General features: G+C 36.1%; 1 protein-coding gene across 3 annotated transcripts in view; it reads left to right on the top strand.

Annotated features, from left to right (window-relative positions):
• Positions 1 to 23,470, top strand: part of GALNT13 (polypeptide N-acetylgalactosaminyltransferase 13) — a 514,121-nt gene that overhangs the window by 470,582 nt on the left and 20,069 nt on the right. For all 3 annotated transcript variants that reach the window (XM_037143386.2, XM_037143385.2, XM_053671600.1), the window contains exon 11: positions 2,029 to 2,127. In XM_037143386.2, the coding sequence (XP_036999281.2) occupies positions 2,029 to 2,127 (99 nt within the window). The remainder of the gene's footprint in view (positions 1 to 2,028; positions 2,128 to 23,470) is intronic.

The following is a 23,470-nucleotide window of genomic DNA, read 5'->3' as shown; positions in this document are numbered from 1 at the left end:
TTTTCTCAGCTGCAGGGAGCATCCATTTGCTTTTCCCCCAGTCCAGAATGCTCTTCCATAGGTGGAAATATGATTGCTCTCTGGCTTCAAAAAGGTGTCTTTACAAGTAACATTTCCTTAAAGTGGCTTTTCCTGGACCCCTGTCTAAAATAGTACCCCTGCCATTACTTTCTCTACACTTACTGTACTTTACATTTCTTTTTAGGATTCCTTGATCTTCTGCCATTACAAATGTGTTTGTATATTGTACTTCTGCCTTCTAAAATGTATGCTCCATGATGGAAGGGACTGTGTTCACTCTGTTCACTCTGAGATATTTATTCCTCTGTTATTGTATTATATTATTCTATACTTTTTATGATGATAAGTAATAATAATTTTATTGTTTTTCAAGAAGTGTGCCTTTTATGAAAAGTTAATAAGTCTGATGCAATGGATTTAAAAATAATTCAGTTTATATGTTGCATATTGATCAGATCATTGAAAACATAGGCAGACCAATCCACTACATCTGTCAATTGCTAGCTTCCCCAATCCTATGCAGCTACAGGTTCTGAAAAATCTTTAGCCTTAGTCTATTGGCTCAGTTTCCTCCAGCACCTGAACCAACCTAAATCAGATTGAGAGAACCCACCATTATGGGACTTGTATATGATTTTGCTGCTGGAAGCTTATACCCTTTCCCTCTAAGGTTCACAGTATGCTCTCTGCTTTCTTATGGGTTGCTGCTCAGATTTCTTGATGAAAGCATTTGTAATGCTGCTCTAAATCCCAACCCGCAGGAACAGGGTTTGGGCACCCTGCTCCGCTTTTTCCAACCCCAGTCAAGTGTGAATTCTTATCTCCACTGTTCTCAATTGCCAAATAGGGTCTTAAATGAAAATCATATCATTTTTCCCAATTCTAGGAACTGTTACATGGCCATGAAGTTCTGCACCATATAAAAAGTGAATTGTATTAACCTAATCCATCTTCTATACCAGTTTTTAACTTCTTCCCCTGCCAATATGAATAAACATGTATATAAAGCATAGACAACTAAATAGACACATCCGAGTAATGTATGAGTGAACACACATTCACTCATAAAATATGCATGTCCTAAGAAGAGTCAGTGATAAAAACATTTTGGAAGCAGAGTAGACAAGTTCAGTAAATTCATACTTGTGGTTGAGACTAAGGGGAAAAAATGAAAACATTCTATATATTAGAACAATTTTTCTTCTTTTTGCATTGATTTGCATGTGATTTAGTAATTAGAGCATTTTAAAACTCAATGAATGGCTTTTGTAATTGCATTTGGCTCAAATATGTATTAACTTTATGTTAATTTTAGGACTAATGTAATGTTTGATTGTTTACCAAAAATCTTATGTTTGCAGTTAGCAATTTAATCTTGCTTTTGTGAATTTTTTAATGTGAAATCACCATTTATCCTTGTAAATGTTTTCTTAGGGTCAATTGCTTTCCATCAAGTAAGGCATTAGGAATGGAAAATGATAGATGAATATGTTTTTAGTTACAGAAATAAGCTATGTAATTAATCTTTATTAATATATAAAGTAAAGTGCCTGGTAATGAAACAATCTATAAAAACATAAATGAAGATTTAACCAATTTGTTTCTATTCCTTTGCATATGATACTATAGAAAGTTCAAGAAGAGACTGTGGTTATTTGAGTAGAATTTGGAAACTGTCCTAGTTTTAAAAGGATTTTGGGAAGAATTCCTAATTTGTAACATGGAGACTTTCCTTCTTCTCAGATACTATAGTGTGAATAAGTTGTGCCTCTTGATTAGGGGGTAATGACAATGCTGTTCAAGCTTATTTCAGTAGGGGGTCAGAAACTTATACGAACCTGGAAATGGACACGGAGAAAGAAAGATACATATTTAAAGAAAGCACTCTTCTTAGAGAAATTTTCTTACAAACATGTATGATTTTGTTATCGATATACAATTTGATGATATCAGAAAAATGTTCTGACTTAGGTCTCTAACTTCTATTTTTGTGTGTGTTTCCTTCAGATAAGAAATGTTGAGACTAATCAATGTTTAGACAACATGGGCCGCAAGGAAAATGAAAAAGTGGGCATATTCAACTGTCATGGTATGGGAGGAAATCAGGTAAACTTTTCTTTATTATCAGCTTCATATCTGAGGGCAATACATCGTTCTGAAAGCTGTCAAGTTAGACCTTGGCTTAAAAGTCAATAATAGGCATTCAAATTAAGAACTAATTAGGCTATTTTATTATCCCAAGTTTACTAAGAAAGCACCACAGAATTTAATTTAAAGGACAACACTTTCAATGAACTTACAGTTAGTGGAGAGTGTCAAATATTTTAGACCCATCTCATTTTATCATGCGTGTGCAAAGAAAGACAAAGGTGTACAAGGTCACCAAGCTCAGGGATTCATAGGTGAAGTGAGCAAAGGAAAAACCTGTAAAAACACCATACATTCTGCCATCTCTTTTATCAACTTCATGGCAAGATAGAAATTAAAACCACTATTTTTCATCTCCATGAATACTTATTCATGTCTACAAATATATGCACAAGAATGTTTACTGGTGTCCTTTTTGTTATAACACAGACAGTGGAAATAGCTAAATATTTACCAAGAGGGGAATATTTAAATAAATCATGATATATTCGTAGCATAGAATACTACATAGCCACCAAAATGACTGCTATGTCTATATGTATTGTCAGCAAAAACTGAAAAGAGGGTAAAAATTCAGAATGTAACTTATGTTGAATGATTTCATTTATGAAAAATGCATTGACATTTTCTCTGTAGTATCTATAATGTATATATTTATATAGATGATTATATAATAGATTATATAATAGCTAGGTATAGTGACTGTATATAGTAGCTATGTATAGTGGCTATGTATATAGAATATATAGTAGCTCTATATAATAGCTATGTATAGTAGTCTATCTGGAATATTGATTACCTCTGGAATATAGATCTTCTCTGATGACTGAACTGGAGGAAGTTCTCTAACATTGAACTGGAGGAAGGAATTTTACTTTTTACCCCACATTTTTTATATATATGCATTACTTTAATAATTAAGCAAAACTGGAGAAAAATAAACTGTTGAGAATAAAAGAACATTTTATACCATTAGTCTGGCCTGGGTAACTTATGGTTGGTCACATATTGTTTTTGAGCTTAAATATTTTATCTGTACAGTAGGTAAAAGATCTTCATCAATCTTTTTTTCTCTAAAGATTACTAAATTTGTAAAACAACTATCACTTAGACTGTCATATACTAGACACTCAGTGCTTACTGGTATATTGCCATTAGTTATTTTATGTACTTATTTTTTCACTTATGTTCTTAATTATTTCTCTTTGTATTTCTATGAGAAAAAAAGTGTTCATTTAGTGAAAAATGCCAGAGGCAAGATAAATGCACAACACTTCCTGTGATATTGTTAAACTTAATAAAATATACTGCCTTTCCTGTTCTAACAAATATATATGAAAATATTAACCCATTGCATAAAACCCTATTATGATTCATACCTTGGTAGGACTCAATATTTCTAGAATGATTAATAGTAGGGACATATTTAAGTTTTAGGCTTACTTGAGAAAATAACAGATTTTAGGACTCTACTCTCAGAGCCACCTTCCCTGTTTTTTATTGCTATTCTTTCATGTTACCATGGAAGCTGCATCTATTTTTATGGTTATTTAGTTTTGAATTCTTAAAAGTAGCCTCAATCGATAAAAATTCAAATTTCTCTCTTCTGCTTTTACACAAAAGTCATAATGAATGTTAATATTGTTTTTTAGTATTTCCACTCAGTTACATTTTTAAAAGAAGTTTCTTTATCTTTGCTAAGAATTATTAGATCTTAACCATTTCTCCTTGCACAGGAGTTTTAGTAGTTTCTTTCTCTTTTCTTTCTTTCTTTCTTTTCTTCCTCCCTCCCTCCCTCCCTCCCTCCCTCCCTCCCTCCCTCCCTCCCTCCCTCCCTCCCTCCCTCCCTTCCTTCCTTCCTTCCTTCCTTCCTTCCTTCCTTCCTTCCTTCCTTCCTTCCTTCCTTCCTTCCTTTTGTTTCTCTTGAGATATCAATAAAAAACTAACTTCTCAGGACTTGCTGGATATACTTTTCTTAAACACTCTTATATCCAGCATATTCTCCTCTTTTCATCCCCACCACTGACATAAGGCTTGGACCTGTGGTAGGTACCAAATAAAAACTAGTCAAGTAAACAAATGAAAGAATGCATGGAAGTTTTTGTGGCCAGAATACAGGAAAGACAAGATAGCAAGGGGAGAATTACTGATAAATCTATATCTTTAAGTTATATTTCTAACATTATCAGTGCACTTAAGTATTTTTATAATTGATATCAATACTTTGTGAATTTTCTAGTCATGCTTTTGCTTATGTTTTCATTGGAGGTTAAGAGGATTCTTTTTTCTCTTATATACTTATAAAAACACTTTATTAAGTAAGACTATTACCTATTGTCATATAGTAGATATTTTTCTGATTTGATATTGTTTATAGTGTGTTTTCATATACAGATTTTGAAACACTTTATGTATTTCAGTCATTGTTTACCTTTATGCTTTCCCTTTTTGATGTAGAGATACAATTCTTTTATCTTTAAAAAAACTTGTTATTGTATTTTTTCTATTATCACTTAGTCCCCTAATACCCCACTGCCCCCACCAATCACCACACTGCTGTCCATGTCCATGAGTCCTTTTTTCTTTTTGCTCAGTCCCTCCACCCCCTCACCCCCTCACCCCGGTCTGTCTTCCTGCTCTCTATGTTTCTGTTTCTATTTTGCTTATTAGTTCAGTTTGTTCATTTGATTCCACACAAAGAATGTAAAAGACCTGTACTAAGAAAATTATGACACTGAAGAAAGAAATTGAGGAAGATACCAATAAGTGGAAGCACATACCATGTTCATGGATAGGAAGAATTAACATCATAAAAATGCCCATACTACCCAAAGCAATCTATAGATTCAACACAATTCCTCTCAAGATTCCAATGACATACTTCACAAACCTAGCACAAATATTTCAAAAAATATTTACTTATTTATTTACTTAGCAATTATAAATAGTATTTTATTTTTATTTTATTTTTTACATTTTTTATTCAAGTATGTTGTTCAAGTACAGTTGTCTCTATTTTCCCCCCACAACTCCTTGCAACCACAGCCACCCCACACTTCCCATACAGAACCACGAAAGGCCCCATATAACAGAGATACTAAGAAAGAACAAAGTTGGAGGAATCCTGCTACCTAATATCAAACTATACTATAAGTCCATAGTAATCAAAACAGCATGGTACTGGCATAAGAACAGAAACATAAATTAATGGAACAAAATAAAGAGTCCAGAAATAAACCCACACCTGTATAGTCAATTAATATTCAACAGAGGAAGCAAGCACACACCGTGGGCTAAAGACAGTTTATTCAATAAATGGTATTGGGAAAAATTGGGCAGATATGTCCAGAATAATGAAACCAGATCCCCTTCTTACACCATACACAAAAATAAATGTAATTCTTTTTTAGCGAGATGCTTTTAAATGACATTTACATAATCTTAAAGGAACCAATATCAAAACTGGTGAATAGATCTTTAAAAGTCCAGCCATTGTTAATATAACCAGAATGGTTTGTGCAACATCAGTGTAGCCTGGCAGCCAAAGAAGGAACTGAAATGCACATGCATGAACAATGACAACTTGACCATACTAATCAGGGGGGGTGGGTAGATGCCTTTGAATGAATATATGTACTTTTTGGACATTGAATTCAAAATGACTGAGCAAGTAGAACAATGAATATGCATCAAATTTTGCATTAAGCTTGAACATTCCTCCGTGGAATCTATTCAGATGATTCAGAAGGCTGCAGCTATGGGCAACTGGTGACTGGCAGCTTCATCAAGACAATGTGCCTGCTCACCCATCATGTCTCATGCAATGTTTTTTGGCAAAACAGCAAATCAGTCAAGTGATTCAGCCCCCTTATAGTCCAGATTTGGTGCCCTACGACTTCCCAAAACTAAAATCACCTTTAAAAGGGAAGGGATTTCAGACTGCCAATGAGATTCAGGAAAATATGACACAGTAGCTAACGGTGATTGGGAGAACTGTGTGAGGTCCCAAGGTGCCTACTTTGAGGGGGACTAAGGCACCATTCTCCTGTGTACATTGTTTTTTGTATATTGTGTCTTCTTCAATAAATGTCTTTATTTTTCTTATTACATGGATGGATACTTTCTGGACAGAACTCATATCAATTTAAGTATTGACATGAATTTCTATTTAAAATTTATGTAAAATATACTTGTGTACAACTTAGATTGATATAGTTTTATAAGATAATCATTTATTTGATATTAAGTATTAGTATAAAACTTTAAAAAAATTAATGTGGAGTCTTTCCTCTTGAATTAAAATACATCTTTAATCCAAAAAGGAGGAAAAGAAACCCCCATATATATTGTATTCATTCCTTCCAAACGTAAAATTATGTATTTGTAAAGGACAATGGAAAAGTACTCACATTTTAATACATTTATAATGTTTCACTTTCTCCCTGGAGCCGCTCATTTGAAGAGAGCTAGAAAGCATATGGAAACATTCCATGTAATTTATTGCAGTAAATGATTCAGAGCCATTTTACAAGGTAGCATTTAGGGAAGCTTATGCTAACCATTTCTTATAGCCCTGTGTCTGCCAAGATAAAGAAGAGATCATCAGGTCTTATCTATATTTTCATACACATGTCTCCTCCTCCTCTAAAATATGACTATTTGTACCTAAGAAGAAACCTAACCTTATGATAGGTGTATTACAAATTTTTGAGAGTATAGATACTTTCCTCATTACATCCTTTCTCCTAGAGAAAGCTAATTATTTTAGTAATGCATACTAAACATTCCCAGATTGTAATGAATACATTCATTCAACATGTATGTATTCATTTTAAGTTTGCATTTTTATAAGTACTGTAATTACTTAGAAACCATTTCTACACTAATTTTGTCCCATTTTAGTAGTCTGCATAATGGAATAAAAACTCTCCAGGGATTTCACAAAGTAAATTTGCAAGTGAAATGAAATGCCCTATGAAGAAAGAATGAACATGTGACACTCATTAAATGTTTAAATGAGTTGGATACATGCAAGCTAGAAGAGAGCAGAGTTATTATAATTTCTATAGAAATAGAAAGTATTCTAGGAGCCTTTCAATCTCATTAATGCTTGGTGAGGAGGACATCTCTGGTCTTTGATTGGCTGATGCTCCTACCAGAAAAATAGAATATACTGAGCATGAAATGGTAATTTGGCTCAAACATTCATTCAACAAAACCTCATTATCTTATCCTATGATAGACACTGTAGATGACGTTAGTATATGATGTTAGTAGAACAAAATATCCAAAGACATACATTTCACATTGGCCCAGTTTTTCTGGGAGTTATGAGGTCTCTGCTGATCCTCAAGTCCATCAGTCCCAGATTTAGTTTCATTCCGAGTAAGTCTCAACAGGGCCTGTTATTATAGGATCAGCCCTGTGTCAACAAAGCCTTTGGGAAACATGTACAAGTCAGTGAGTCTATTATTTATTTTTCTAGAAAATCAATCCCCTCAAATTTACCTCTAAGGAAGCTCCAAAGTCATACCACCCATTGTCTCAAACTGATACACATTTATTTTTGAATGAGAAAATGTAGCCTCAAACTCAGTCTGTCTGTATTTACATCTTTTATTCAAAGTCTTTTGTCCCTTTAATCTCTTCATTTACCCATTTTTACATTCTCTCTTAGCTCTCATTACCCCTGCCTTCCCCAGACTAGACATTAAGCCCTGTGGATTCTTTCTGTGTGTGGTTTTTTTTTATCTATTTCTTCTTTTATTTCATTAATAATTCTTGGTCCAGGCTTTGATTGCCTCAATAGTTTGATTACTACAATAGTTTCAATACAGTTTCCCCATCACTCCAACCTGTTCCCATCTTCATTTTACTCACATTCCATAATCAAGTGAGGACTCCTTCAAACATATTATATCCAACTAGAAAAAATAAACAAATAACTTTTTAAAGTTCCTGGATTTTACAAGCTAAAATTAACATTCTTTTTTTTTTTTTTTTTTTTATTTATCTTTAGAGGGGAAGTGGGGGAAGGAGAGAGGGAGAGAAACATCAATGTATGGTTGCCTTTTGTGCGTCCCCTGCTGGGAACTGGCCTGCAGGGAACCGGCCTGCAACCCAGGCATGTGCCCTGACTGGGAATCGAACCGCGATCGTGTGGTTCGCAGGCCCGTGCTCAATCCACTGAGCTACACCAGCCAGGGCTAAAATTAACATTCTTTATTAGCCTAGATTCTGTGTAATTTGACCACTTTCTACCTTTGTAATTTTGTCTTCTGTTGCTCACCTTAGAAATTCTCAACTCCATCAACTATTGAGTATTGCCTTAGCAGATGTTTCAAAATTTATTAGGATCTGTTTGTTTTTTGTCATATCTTTCTTATACCAGCCTGAAATGCCTTTCTCCACTTTTCTCACTACATGAATCCTATCTAGTGTACATAGTTCTGTAGTTTACATAGTTTATCTAATTCTAATTTAAAACCTAATTCTCTTCATGTATACTGTATTTTTTTTTTTTTGCTTTTCTGTCTTCATTGATAATTTCTTCTCTGGAACTTATAAAAATTTAAATTTTTTTATTTTTTCTACTTTACATTGCCTGTCAATATTTCTCTTACTCTTTTGTTCTTATGTTATCATTTCAATTATGTATGTTTATTCATCATATCTCCAAAAATGTAAACTCTTCTTGGAAGCAATAATTAGTTCTTTTCCTTTTTAACTCCATATGGTAATAACTGCTTATTGTAAAAATAAATGAACAAAAAATTTTCCATATAAAAATTTTAGTTACCAAAAAACCTGCTGTTATCACAGAAATAGTTTCAACATTGAAACCACATAAAAGAAAAAAATATCCTGGAGGATGAAATGGTTGCTATGGATGTACCTAGATTTGGAGCTATGATAGGCTGAAAAATGACCCCCAAAGATATCTATATCCTAATCCCTGGAACTTGTGAATGTTATCTTATATGAAAAAAAAAAGACTTCTGAATATAATTAGACTGAGGGATTTGAGATGGGAAAATTGCCCTGGATTATCTGGTTGGCCCTAAATGCAACCACATGTACCCTTATATGCAGAGAGAGGCTTGACACACGGGGTAAGAAAAGGCAGCGAGTCCACGGAGGCAGAGAAGTAATGATGGGGCCGCAGGTGAAGGAATGTAGGCAGTGGCCGTGAAGCTAGAAGGGCAAGGAACAGATTCTCCCCTGGAGTCTCCAGAAGCAATGCTGACCTACTAGTACCTTGGTTTCTATCTAGTGAAACTGATTTCAGATTTCTGGCCTCCAGAACTATGAGAGAATAATTTTCTGATGCCTTAAGCCACCTGGTTTGCAATCATTTGTTTCAGCAGCCACAGGGAATTAATATAGGAGCTCACAAATGAAAACTCCCTGAATAGTCTAGCTTAGTATTTGTAAGCAATCCACCTCTTTGGAAATGAGGTCTGAGACACTAAACCTTCCTCAAAGTTATAAAAATATATTATTCCATCTTATAGCTTCAAGAAATGAAGTGGTAGCTAAATAGAATGGCTATGAATTACACTGATCCTACAGAATATTTTAATTATGGAAACTTTGTCTATGGCAATTCTATTTTATTTTGACTTTTTGTATTTTCTCTTCCATTTGAGTATAATTGCTGTAGCAAATGAAATTGTCAATAAACTCTAAATACTATATTGACAAAAATTAAACATATATAAAATATATAAAAGTGAATTCTTAAGATTATAACAGCTCTTTCAGTTAATAGTTAATAAATTCTGCACAGGAGTTCTAAAAACTGTTGTAATTGGATTTGGGGTTTTTTTTTAATCTTAACTCAAGAACTGAGCAAACAATCACAAAAAAATTGCTTAACTCACTGCATTATTACTTACATTAAAGGAACATCTGCTAAGCTTGGGATTGATTAAAATGTGGAGGAACTTAAACTGATGATCTAAGTCTGCCTAGTTTTGCCTGCTCAGAATGTTTCCTGGCAACAAATGATGAATCCATTGTGTTCCACCATTTCTTTCCCTGATAGGAGTTACTCAGAAATTGAGATTTTTCCCCTTAATATTTTCTAAAAATGGAGCACTAAAAGTGCCAGTTTCTTAGACTCATTTTTCTAAGTGTTGTTCAGTCTAATTTTATGCATTTCTTTGTAATAATAGTTAAGATCCATCACATGTGACAGCTTTTCCAAAAGCTACAGAAAAATAGGCAAGTTCAACCTAGAAAGCACTTTTACTATTTTACTGTAAAGTATTTAAAATTAATTCCCTGAAACCCTGCATTCATTTTCACAAGCCACAACTCTGGCTCTGAGCTTTCTAGCTGTAAGTACAAAATTGGTTATATGATTCGTTATGTCAAAGTATGAAAACAAACCAGCTTCCAAAAGGTTTGATTATGCCTAGTGTTTAAACAGTAAAGATACTGGCTGTGACTCCTGTTACAGGAAGAGGTAGATGGAAAAGGGGCTGCAGGGGCAACAAGGGGGGGACATGGGACTGAACTTGTATGACAGCCTCTAAGATGGCACCTTGGGAAATGGTGATATCAGTGGACATCTGTGCATGTAGTAGGATAAAATATTCTGTTGTTAATTGGTTAATTATAGTGTATCATTATATCAGCCCATGCTCTAAAGACTTTAAAATTAAATTTCCATAAGGCTCACACTTTAAAATACTTCATGAACTCTGAGAAATTCACATAAATTTAATTTCATTTAATTAATAAGAATCCCAGAATATTCCCTGAATAGTACAATATCACACATGCTCATAAAGCAGAAAGTTTCATATTATCCTAGTTTGATAAAACCCCAGCACACACACATTATCTCACACCAATAGAACATTTCTTACTGAGAAAGGTGGGCTGTTAACCAAAAACTAGTAAAAGAAAAATGTTTTGCTGCCAGGAGCATCAATCTGCTCCTGCAGCCAACCACTTTATCCCCTCTGAAGCTCCCGTTACTTAGAGATGGGTTCCAGGCTTTCTGCTAATTTTGTTAGATATAGGTTTATCTCCAATAACTATTTAGTCCCAGTAGGAATTTTCTCTTCTGTTCTATTTCGAATGTCTGAACCTCATTTCTTTCTTCACTTTATCTTCAAGTGCATTTCTCCTGTCGTATGCATAAGTCTTCCTTATGGCACAGACATAGAGCGAAACCTGGTCCTCCCTCTTCCTGTGGGTACACTGATCTCCTTCATGAGGGCTTCACAGTCATGACCTCACCTCAAAGACGCCCCTTCCAAACTCCGCCACCCAGCAATCGGGTTTAACATAAGACGGGTGATAGGGAACAAATATTATGTCATAGCAGTGGCTTTATGAAAGTCCTTTGTCCTTTCTGGACCTCAGTGTCCAGTACTATAAATTGATATGTCCATCAGCTCTCGTAGTCTTAATCTGTTTTGTTACAAAGGAAAGAGCAAGAAATCCAAATGATTTGTGAAATCCTTGGGTCAGTGACAGGAAAGACAAATTTAGAAAGCTTGAATTTAGGAAAATATATTTAGAAAACAAATATTTTTTAGAAAATGTCAGAACAATATGACAATTTCAAGCAACCTGCTTGCAATCAAAAGCTAATGATTTAAAGGAAAAAACTCATTAATCAAGGATGTATTGAACACCATTTATAAACCCAGTAATCTATGGGCACTAAGAGGAATACAGATATACTTAAAACTTAAACTCTTTTTTTTGTGTGTATGTATAAGAAAATTGGTAAAGATGCCATCTGTTACATGACAAAGAATCGACCTGCCTTTTGACCCAACAATTCCACTGCTAGGATTATATCCTAAGAATTCTAAAACATCAATATCAAAGCACCTATGCACCACAATGTTCATAGCAGCACAATTTACAATAGCCAAGAGTTGGAAGCAACCTAGGTGCCCGTCAGTAAATGAATGGATCCAAAAATTGTGGTACATATACACAATGGAATTCTATGCAGCAGAGAGAAAGAAAGAGCTACTACCCTTTGCAACAACATGGATGGAACTGGAAAGCATTATGCTGAGTGAAATAGGCCAGGTGTTGAAAGACAAATACCATATGATCTCACCTTTAACAGGAAGCTAAACAACAAAACAAACAAGCAAGCAGAAAAAAAAAAAACAAAGACACTGAAATAGAGAACAAGGGGACAGTGACCAGAGGGGAGAGGGAAGGGAAGTTAAGGGGAAAAAGGGGGAGGGATTCACAGGAACAAGTATAAAGGACACAGGGACGAGAACTAAGGGGGTTGGAAATGGGAGGGAGGTGGGGAGCAAGGGGCGGGGGAGGCTGGGATGGGAAAAATAGACAAAAAACTGTACTTGAAAAATAACTAAATAAAATTAATAAAAAATCCTTCCCATGGGTTCCGCTAAGAGAATTTTATACTGTTCTGCATGTTATCAAAAGTTTGTCTGTCAAGTAAGGGTTTTTTTCCCTACTAAATACATAGTTAATACAGAAAAAAATAGTAATATTTTATTGATTATTTATATTTAGCCTTATTCTTAGATTATTTTATTACATAATTGTTTATTTATGTGGATGTTCTTTCTTTCATCTTACCTGTTTTTATATATAGATAGATATACATATATATTACACATATATGTGTGTATTTGTTATATGTAAAATTCTATGTAAATCCACTGCCACTTTTTTAAAGTATGAAATATTAATAAGTAAATAGGAACACAATCCCTATATTCAATCTGAACAGGATAATAACACAATGATTCTTTAAAAAGAGAATATTTATACTGCTATATAGGAGGTATTCACAAAAGAGCTTCAATAAGGACAGGAGAGGCTTCATGGAAGTGACAGCGAGCACAGAGAATGGAGTGTGTGTGAGGACATTGAGGATGCAGGCCCACATAGAGTGGCAGGCCTACACTACAGAGGGCAGAAAATTAAGTTTTATAAGTACAGGAACTAAGGTAGTAATAGAATGTAAATGTCAAGCAAGGGGATTTTGTTTTGAGGGTGACAAAAGGAGCAAAGAGTTTTCAGGCTGCAAAGAGGTTGTCAAAGGACAGCTTGTAACCCATTTCTAATACAACCTCATGAAAACACTTGGACGTGCACTTTTGTTATTAAAAACTGCATGGCAAATGAATATAACCAAAATGAAAGGGCTTTTATTCTTATTATTTAGTGCCCAAGTATAATTTTACCACAAGCAGCGACAGAGCTATAGAACTGTCCTGCAGTTCATTTCTTTTATTCTTTTATCAAAGGACTTGATCCAATACCGAGCAAGGAGCTACATGTGGTATGTACATAAATGATACATTTCTATTAAATGAAGAAAGGCCTGTTTCAGTAAGTTACCATGGAAACAACTTAGTCTTAGTCTATTCCAAATTTTAATAGAGACCTTAGTCTTATTTTTTGTTCTTCAGTTACAGTTGTTGCCATTTTTCCCACTTTTGCTCTAGCATGCTCTAAACACCCCCCACTCCCGAAGACAATCCTCAACCCATAGTCCTTGACCATGAGTCCTTTGTACCTTTTCCTTGACTTGAGCTTTCCCCATCTTTTCCCCATTATTCCCCTCCCCTCACCCTGCTCACTGTCTGTTTCTTCTTTATTTCCATGTCTCTGGTTCTTTTTCTCTTGTTTGTTTGTTTTATTGATTAGGTTACACTTAAAGGTGAGCCATATGGTATTTGTCTTTCACCGCCTGGTTTATTTTACTTAGCATAATGCTCTCTTGTTCCATCCATGCTGTCACAAAGGGTAGAAGCTCCTTCTTTCTTTCTGCTGCATAGAATTCCATTGTGTAAATGTACCATAGTCTTTTGATCCATTTATTTACTGATGGGCACTTAGGTTGCTTCCAGCTCTTGGCTATTATAAATAACACTGCTATGAATATAGAGGTGCAAAGGTTCTTTGGAATTGTTTTAGGATTCATAGGGCATAATCCCAGCCGTAAAACTGCTGGATCAAAAGGCAGTTCCATTTTTACTTTTTTGAGGATATTCCGTATTGTTTTCCACCGTAGCTGCACCAGTTTGCATTCCCACCAACAGTGCACTATGGTTCCATTTTCTCAACAACCTGTTTAGCATTTGTTTGTCGCTTTGTTTATGATGGCCATTCTGACTGTTGTACGGTGGTATCGCATTGGGGTTTTAATTTGCATCTCTCTGATGGCTAGTGATGCTGAACATCCTTTCATATGTTTCTGGACCTTCTGTATATCCTCCCTGAAGGAGTGTCTGTTCAGGTCCTTTATTCATTTTTAAGTGAGTTGTTTGTCTTCCTGTTGTGTAGTGATGTGAGTTCTTTATATATTTTTGAGATCAAACTCTTCTCTAAGGTATCACTGGCAAATATGTTTCCCATATGGTTGGTTCCCTTTTCATTTTGCAGATGTTTTCTTTAGCTGTGCAGAAGCTTTTTAATTTGATGTAGTCCCACTTGTTTATGTCCCTTGCCCTAGAGGACATAGTCATGAAAATATTGCCTAATGGGAAATCTGAAATTTCCCTGCCTATGTTCTACTTTTATTGTGTCACAATTTTTATTTAAGCCTTTTATTTATCTTGAGTTTACTTTGGTGTATGGTGTAAGCTGGTGGTCTAATTTGATATTTTGACATGTATATGTCCAGATCTGCCAATGCCATTTATTGAAGAGGCTATATTTACTCCATTTTATGCTCCTGCCCCATTTGTCAAATATTAATTAACCATAGAGTCTTAGGTTTATTTCTGGGCTCTCTATTTCGTTCCATTGTTCTATGTGTCTGTCCTTATGTCAGTACCAGACTGTTTTGATTATAGTGGCCTTATAATGTAGTTTGATATAAGGTATTTTGATCCCTCCCACTTTTTTCTTCTTTCTCAAAATTGCTGAGGCTATTTGGGGTAGTTTATGGTTCCATATAAAATTTTAAAATATATGTTCTATATCCATGAAATATGTCATCACTATTTTAATAGGGATTGCATTGAATCTATACATTGCCTTGGGTAGTATGAACATTTTGATAATGTTAATTCTTCCAATCAATGAACATGGTATAGGCTTCCATTTATTTGTGCCTTCTTTAATTTCTTTCATCAGTGTTGTGTAGTTTTCTGAGTGCAAGTCTTTTACCTCCTTGGTTAAGTTTATTCCTAGGTACTTTATTTTTCTTCTGGCTCTAGTAAATGGAGTTTTCACCCTAATTTCTATTTATGACATTTTATTGTTGGTATATAAAAAATACCTTTGATTTTGGAATATTGACTTTTGTATCTTCTGTTTTGCCAAATTCACTTATAAGGTTGAGTAGTTTTTCGCGGGAGTCTATAGGGTTTTCTATGCATACTGTCATGTCATTTGCAAACAATAATAGTTTGACTTCTTCCTTTCCAGTTTGGGCATCTTTATTTCTTTTTCTTGTCTGATCACTGTGACTAGGACTTCCAATACTATGTTGAATAGAAGTGGTGAAAGTAGACATTCTTGTCTTGTTCCTGCTCTTAGTGGGAAAGTCTTTGTTTTTGCCCATTGAATATGATGTTGGCTGTAGGTTTCTCATGTATGGTCTTTATCATATTGAAGTATGCTCCCTCTATTCCCACTTTGATGAGTGTTTTTATCATAAATGGATGCTGTACCTTATCAAATGCTTTTTCAGCATCTATGGATATGATCATGTAACTTTCGTTTTTCATTTGGTTTATGTGATATATTACATTTCTTGATTTGTGAATATTGTACCATCCTTGCATCCCTGAGATGAATCCCACTTGATCATGGTGTATGATCTTTGAAATGTATTACTGGATGTGGCTTGCCAATATTTTATTGATGATTTTAGCATCTATGTTCATCAGTGATATTGGCCTGTAGTTTTCTTTCTTTCTTGTGCCTTTACCTGGTTCGAATTAGGGTGATGCTGGCCTCATAAAAATAGTTTGGGGGTCTTTCTTCTTTTTGGATTTTTTGGAATAGTTTGAGCAGAATATGGGTTTGCTCTTCCCTAAATCTTTTATAAAATTCTCAGTTGAAGCCATGTGGTCCAAGTCTTTTGTATGCCATGAGTTTTTTTTATTACTGCTTCAATTTCACTAGCTGTTATCAGTCCAGTCAGGTTTTCTGCTTCTTGATTCAGTTTTGGAACATTATATGTTTCTAGAAGTTTGTCCATTTTTCCCAGGTTTTCAAACTTCTTGGCATATAGTTCTTCATAGTAGTTTCTTATAATCCTTTGCATTTTGTGATATCAGTTGTAATTTCTCCTCTTTCATTTCTTATTGTATTTATTTGGGTCCTCTCTCTGTTTTTCTTAATGAGTCTGGTTAAAGGCTTGTCAGTTTTGTTTATCTTTGCAAAGAACCAGCTCCTTGATTTATTGATTCTTTCAATTGTTCTTTCATCTCTATTTCATTTAATTCTGCTCTTATGTTGATTATTTTCTTCCTTCTATTGCCTGTGGGCCTTGTTTGTTGTTATTTCTCCAGTTCTTATGGCCCTAGGGTTATACTGTTAATTTGAAAGTTTTTATCTTTTTTAGGTAGGCCTGTATTGCTATGAATTTCCCTCTCAGTACTGCCTTCTCTGTGTCCCATATCTTTTGGACTATTGTATGTTCATTTTCATTAGACTCCATAAACTTTTTTATTCCTTCCTTGATTTCATTATTAACACATTCATTGTTTAATAGCATGCTATTCAAGCTTAATAAATTTGAATGTTTTGAATTTTTTTCCTTGAGGTTGGTTTCTAGTTTCCACCCCATGTGGTCCGAGAAAATGCTTGACATAATTTCAGTTTTCTTGAATTTGTTGAGGCATGTTTTGTGTCCTCTCATGTGTTGTATCTTTGAAAATGTTACATGTGTGTTTGAAAAGAATGTCTGTTTTGCTTCTGTGGGGTGAAAGGTTCTATATATATGAGTTAAGTCCATTTGATCTAGGACATTGTTAAATGCCACAATATCTTTGTTGATATTTTGTTTAGATCTATCCATTATTGACAATGGGATGTTAAAATCCCCTACTGTAAGTATGCTGCTGTTGATATCTTTCTTGAAGTCCTCAAAGATTTTCCTTATATATTTGGGTGCTCCTATGTTGGATGCATATATGTTTACATGTTTATGCCTTCTTTGTGGATTCATCCTTTTAGTATTATGAAGTGTCTTTCTATGTCTCTTTTTATGGCCTTTGTTTTGAAGTTTATTTTGTCTGGTATAAGTATTGCTATCCTGGCTTTTTTCCTGCCCATTTGACCAGAATATTTTTCCATCCTTCTACTTTCAGTCTGTATAGATCTTTTGTTCTGAGGTGGGTCTCTTGTAGGCAGCATATATGTAGGTCATGTTTTCTTATCCATTCATCTACCTATGTCTTTTGATTCGAGCATTTAATCTCTTTACATTTAAAGTTATTATTGATAGGTACTTATTCATTGCCATTTTTCACCTTTGTATCTGTGTTATACTCTCTCTCACCCTTTTTCTTCATCTTCCTAAAGCAATACTTGTATCATGTCTTACAGTGCTGGTTTGGTGGAGGTAAAATTCTTTTAGCCTTATTTTGCCTGGGAAACTCCTTATTTAGCCTTCCATTTTAATTGAGAGCCTTCCTGGGTAGAGTAGTCTTGGTTGTAGGCCTTTGCTTTTTATTACTTGGAATATTTCTTGCCATTCCCTCTGGCTTATAGTGTTACTGCTAAGAAATCAGCTGTTAGCCTTATCAGAGGCTACTATTTATGTTACTCTTTATGTTACTATCTGTTTCTCTCTTGCCACCTTTAAGATTCTTTCTTTGTCTTTAAATTTTGTTGTCTTAATTATTATGTGTCTTAGAGCGGGCTTGTTTGGATCCATCTTGATTAGGACCCTCTATACTTTTTGGACTTGCATGGCTTTTTCTCTCAACAAATTAGAAAGATTTCTGTCATTACATTTTCAAACAGCTTTTCTATTACTTTCAAACAGGTTTTCTATCACTTCTAATAATAGAAATTATGTTTCTATTATTATTGAAACATAATAATATCTGTAAGCTGCTGTGACCTGCCCGTGCACAGGCCTGTGTGCCCAGGTCCCTGCCAAACCTCAGGTACATCTCAGCTCTCTTTTTAAAAGTGTCCCCATGGCCCCCATGCTGTAGCACGGGTTTCTGGGGGCCCTTCTCTCCTCGCATTTCCTCTCCCCCCAAATCACACAGTCTCATATAATCAGGGATGACCACCTGCTTACAGGGCCTGCAACAGTTTTAGATACAGCTGCTCTCTGAATCTTTCTCTGATGGCATTGGGAAGATCCCCTTAGCTGTACTATGACACAAGGTGGTTGGTCACTGTGTGCTGTCCCTGCTCCTTCCAGAGGTCCGCCTCAGGCCCGCCTGTTCCCGCCATGCTGTTTCTTGAGCCCACACCTCCTAGGCCTTCTCTGGTAGCTCACAGGTCCTGAGCTGGTCTGCAGCCACCCTGACTCTCTGCAGCCAGCAGTGCGGGGTGGTGGCTAGAGCTGTGATTTCACTGAAGGCTCAGGGTCCTCTTTCAAGCTTTCCAGTTATTGGCCAATTTCAGTTCCTTGCAGTAGAAGGACTGAGGTCCCATCTTTTTGGGTTTTGGTGGGTTTTTTTCCCCCTCTGTCTCTCTGCCAGTGGTTGCTCTCAGCAGCCAGAGGCTGCCCTCGGTCCCCAGCCCTGTGGCCCTCTTTGAAACACAGCAGTTTGTATCTTGCAGGCCAGTAGGGAAATCTCTGTCTTTGGTTGGCCAATAGGAGATCTTATATAGAATAATCTAATCATGGAGTGACTTTTCTGTCAGAGTGAAAGTCTCACTCCCATTTAAAGGAAGCATGTTTAAACAGGCATATACACATAGCAGAAGACTGAAAGCTGGAGTCCTCTGAGAAGTCTCCCATTGTCCTCATCTGCACATTCAGATAGCTGGCTGAGGCTCTTTCGGGAGGGATTCTCATTGGGCTTAAATTTGTACTCAAGGGTACAATAGTAAAATGTGAGTATTTGGAGCATAATGTTTATATATTAGATTTCTTGAATTGTAGACTTCTTTAAAAACACTTCTGGACATTGTAAAGTATTAAATATACATAAACTTTAATGCCAGTTAGTGTTAAAAGTGGGAAGATTTAGCAATGAAGTAGAAAGAAAATAGAAACATCCATCACATTTTGTTACTGTAGTAGTGCATCCTATTTATTATTATATTGCCTTACTCTCTTGCTCTGTTTTCCACAAAGTGGACTAGAGAATTCCAAAGATAATTGTGTTCATTTCAATTCAGTAAGTAATTGTTGGAAACATACGTTTTTTCTAGAGTTGTTTCCATAGGTGTTGAAAACATACCTTTAATGTTGTTAATGGGGCAGCAAGGCTTAAAAATAAAACAAAGGAGACTTCCGCCAAGATGGAGGTATAGGTGGATGTGCTGTGCCTTCTCACACAACCAAGTTTAGGGACAACTAAATATTAGCATCAGAAAACACAACCAGAACACGGAAAATTGAACTTTTTGGAAGTCCGTTAACAACAAATTCTTCAGCCCGACCGGTAAGGGGCGAAACCGGCGTCTCGTAAGGAGTTGCACAGGACTCCGGTCGGACGGACCCAGGCGCGGAAACCAGACGAGCGAATCCAGACGCAGGGGTTCCAAACCCAGGATTGGACCTAGTGAGCGACCGAGCAACCCACCGGGTGAGTGACTGCTGAGGAGGCAGTGGGGAGGCGGTGCTGCGTGTTGACTGCGGTTGCCTATCTGTGGGCGAGCGGATAGGCGAGGGAGTGGGCGCTTGGACCGGGCCCAGCGGCCCCCGTGGCTTGCGGCAGTAAAGGGCGCCGCCATCTCCCCGCTCTGACCACGCCCCCACATACAGCGTCACAACCCAGCGACCTGGGAGTCCAAGGTGCCGCTTCTCCCACTTAAAGGGCCAGAACAGACCAAAAATGTCGCAGGAAGACCTCAAAGCCCCAGAGATAAATGTAAGCAACGAAGAAATAGCAAAACTCTCAGACGCACAGTTTAAAACACTGGTCATCAGGATCCTAATAGATCTGGTGGATTATAGCCACAAATTAGAGAAACATATGAAGGCTAAACTAAGAGAAATTAATGGAATTCCACAGGAAACCCATAGAGATGAAAAGGAAACTGGGACTCAAATCAATGGAGTGGACCAGAAGAAAGCAAATAATGGCCAAACAGAAAAGAGTCAAGGAGCAAGAATTCAAAGAAATGAGGAGAGTCTTAGGAACCTCCAGGACATCTTTAAATGCTCCAATATCCGAATTATAGGGGTACCAGAAGGGGGAAAGACACAACCACCAGTGGAAAAATTATTTGAACAAATAATAAAAGAAAATTTCCCCAATCTGGCAAAAGAAATAGACTTCCAAGAAATCCAAGAAGCTCAGAGAGTACCAAAAAAATTGGACTCAAGAAGAAACACACCAAGGCATATCATAATTACATTAGCCAAAATTAAAATGAAGGAGAGAATCCTAGAAGCAGCAAGAGCTAAGGGGACAATCACCTACAAAGGAGTCCCCATCAGACTGTCAGCAGATTTCTCAAAAGAGACCTTACAGGCAAGAAGGGACTGGAAAGAAATATTCCAAGTCATGAAATCTAAAGACCTACAACCAAGATTGCTCTATCCAGCAAAACTTTCATTTAGAATGGAAGGACAGATAAGGTGCTTCTCAGATAAGATCAAATTCAAGGAGTTCATCATCACCAAGCCCTTATTATATGAAATGTTAAAGGGACTTATCTAAGAAAAAGAAGTTAAAGAAACATGAACAGTGAAAGAACAACAAGCTCACAGTTATTAACAACCACACCTAAAACGAAAGCAAACTAAAAGGACAGCTAGATCAGGAGTGGAAACATAGAAATGAAGATCTCAAGGAGGGGTTAGCAACAGGGGAGTGGGAGGAGGAGATGGGGGAGAAGGTACAGAAAATAAGTAGCATAGACAGTAGATAGAAAATAGATGGGGGGGCAAGAATAGCATGGGAAATATAGAACCTAAAGGACTTGAGACACATGGACATAAACTAAAGGGGGGTAATGGTGGGGATGGGGGGGCAGGGTGGATGGGAATGAAGGGGGGAATAGAACAACTGTAACAGCATAATCAATTTAAAAAATAAATTTAAAAAAAAAAATAAAACAAAGGCTGAGACAGAATATGATAAAGGTAGATGATATATCTAGATTTTTGTACAGATAATCACTAATACTTAGATGTTACTTGGGGCAACTACTGTGTTTAAAATTTGCATGCATTATCTCATTCCCTCTCTCAAGTAGCTCAGGAAACAAGGGGCATACATCTTTGTCCCTTTTCCCAGACAAGGAAACCAAGACTTTGATAAAGCTTCACAGTAACTCTGTTCAGGAGAGTAGTGGAGACCCAGGTCTGGGTCATTATCCTAACTGCGTTGTTTTAGTGCTGTGCTGCGCCACACTGCCCACAAATGATGCCATACATACAACGCAGTGCAAGCAGGCTGTCTAGGTGAGGGTCATTACCAAGTGCTGCATGAAGAAATGAATATTTCTTTAAGGAGGGTAACTTTAAGGAGGGTAATCTTTTCCTGGGCAAAGAAGAGTAGGAAGAATGGTCCTAGTGATGTGCTAATCACGTACCAGGTCAGGGGCTCAAGAATGAGATGAGCTGAACACATATGAATGAACAGCAAATTGTTACACACATAGTTATAGTGAAGTGAAAGAGGAAAGAATTGGTGTGTCGTAGATGATTTCAGGACAGGACAGAAATACTGAACGTGAGATTCACACCCACATCCTGCTTTTACTCACAGTTTTAGATCATTACAATTGTAAAACACCACAGATACCATCTAGACATGTAAAGTAAGAGCACACAGCTAAAAACTACCTGCTTCTCCTTACCCTCTTCTGAACCAACCATTGAGCAAACAGGCTAGAGATGAATCCTGAGTCCAAGTTAACAGAAAAAGGGCCTGTCTGGGTACAGAAGTCTCTATGCCTGGTAGCTCCATTCATTCATTCCATTCCATCTCTGCATTTTCTGGGCTAATTTCAGGAAGGGGTGACAGACAGTAAGACAGCATTTTGAAAACTAAATCACATTGCTAAAGGTCTGATTTTTGTCGCTAGATGGTTTTCCTGGTTATTTCAATACAAATTTTCCTAAGCTATTTTTACAGAATGAGGAAATAACTAAGATGTGTTCATTTTGTTATAATTTATTTCTCCAGATGGTTGTTGATAAAAATCTCAAATTGACCACATTTCAGATACTTAAAGTGGTCCCCCAGAGGGCCCAAAGCTCCGACATGCCTCAGTGATGGGTGTGTATGGGGCAGTATGGTCAAGTAAAAAAGTAGTGACAATGTACTTGGGGTTCAGAGAGACCTCTGTCACTAAGCAGCTCTGGCAAATTGCATGAGTCTCGTAAATTTGTTGGCTTTGGTTCTTAATCTAGATAGTGAAGCAGTTGGCATAAAGTGATGGAGTTACTTAAAATTGAACTTTTATAGAAAATATTGTCCTGAGGCCCTGGATAGGAAAAGAATTTTATAAATTGAAACCTAAACCTAAGGAAATCACACCTTATATAATGAAGCTGAGTATAATAGATGTGTGAACCTTTTAAATACAGATTATATATAAATATAACATATAAGAATCAAATACATATGTGTATTTTGTAAAATATCAATATTTCATCATCTAAGGATAAAATAAAAGAAATCCTGTGGCAAGACAGAGCCAGCAGAGGGCGTTCAGCGCCTGAGCCCTTTGCTGAAGGAGGCTCGGCCCAGGTCCCAAAACCAGAACGGCGAACTTGGCTTGAAACTTATACTGATGAATGCTGTCTGTATGCTGTTCCTCTAAGCAAATATTTGCTTGAAATTTTTCAAAGGGGTAAAAATAAAAGAGTATTTTTAAAGAAGTAACTATGCAATATTAGAATTTTAAGCATGATGAAACTTTTAAAAGAATGGATAGACACAATCTTTCATTGTCTGAATTTCAGCATTCATTTCATGCAGTACATTGTAGGAGATCACTCTTATGGCAGTCCTTGAAAACTCTTTAAAGGCTGTCTGCACTGTATATATTTGAAGAACTATAAAATTTATTTGGACTACCAAAGTGAAAAATCCAGAACACCCAGACATATATGTGAAATAAAGAAAATGCACACTTTTTTAAGAAAAAATTAAGATTAAAAGGAATTTAGATTGAAATTGGCTATCATCCTTTATTGTCAGAAATTATTGTTAAATTCATTTGAGTACATCAA

Source organism: Artibeus jamaicensis, unplaced genomic scaffold (genome assembly GCF_021234435.1).
Source record: "Artibeus jamaicensis isolate MK-2021 breed Jamaican fruit bat unplaced genomic scaffold, CSHL_Jam_final contig_1832, whole genome shotgun sequence".
Lineage (NCBI taxonomy): Eukaryota > Metazoa > Chordata > Mammalia > Chiroptera > Phyllostomidae > Artibeus > Artibeus jamaicensis.
The sequence above is the reverse complement of the archived record's forward strand: the minus strand, read 5'-3'. Positions and strand labels throughout refer to the sequence as shown.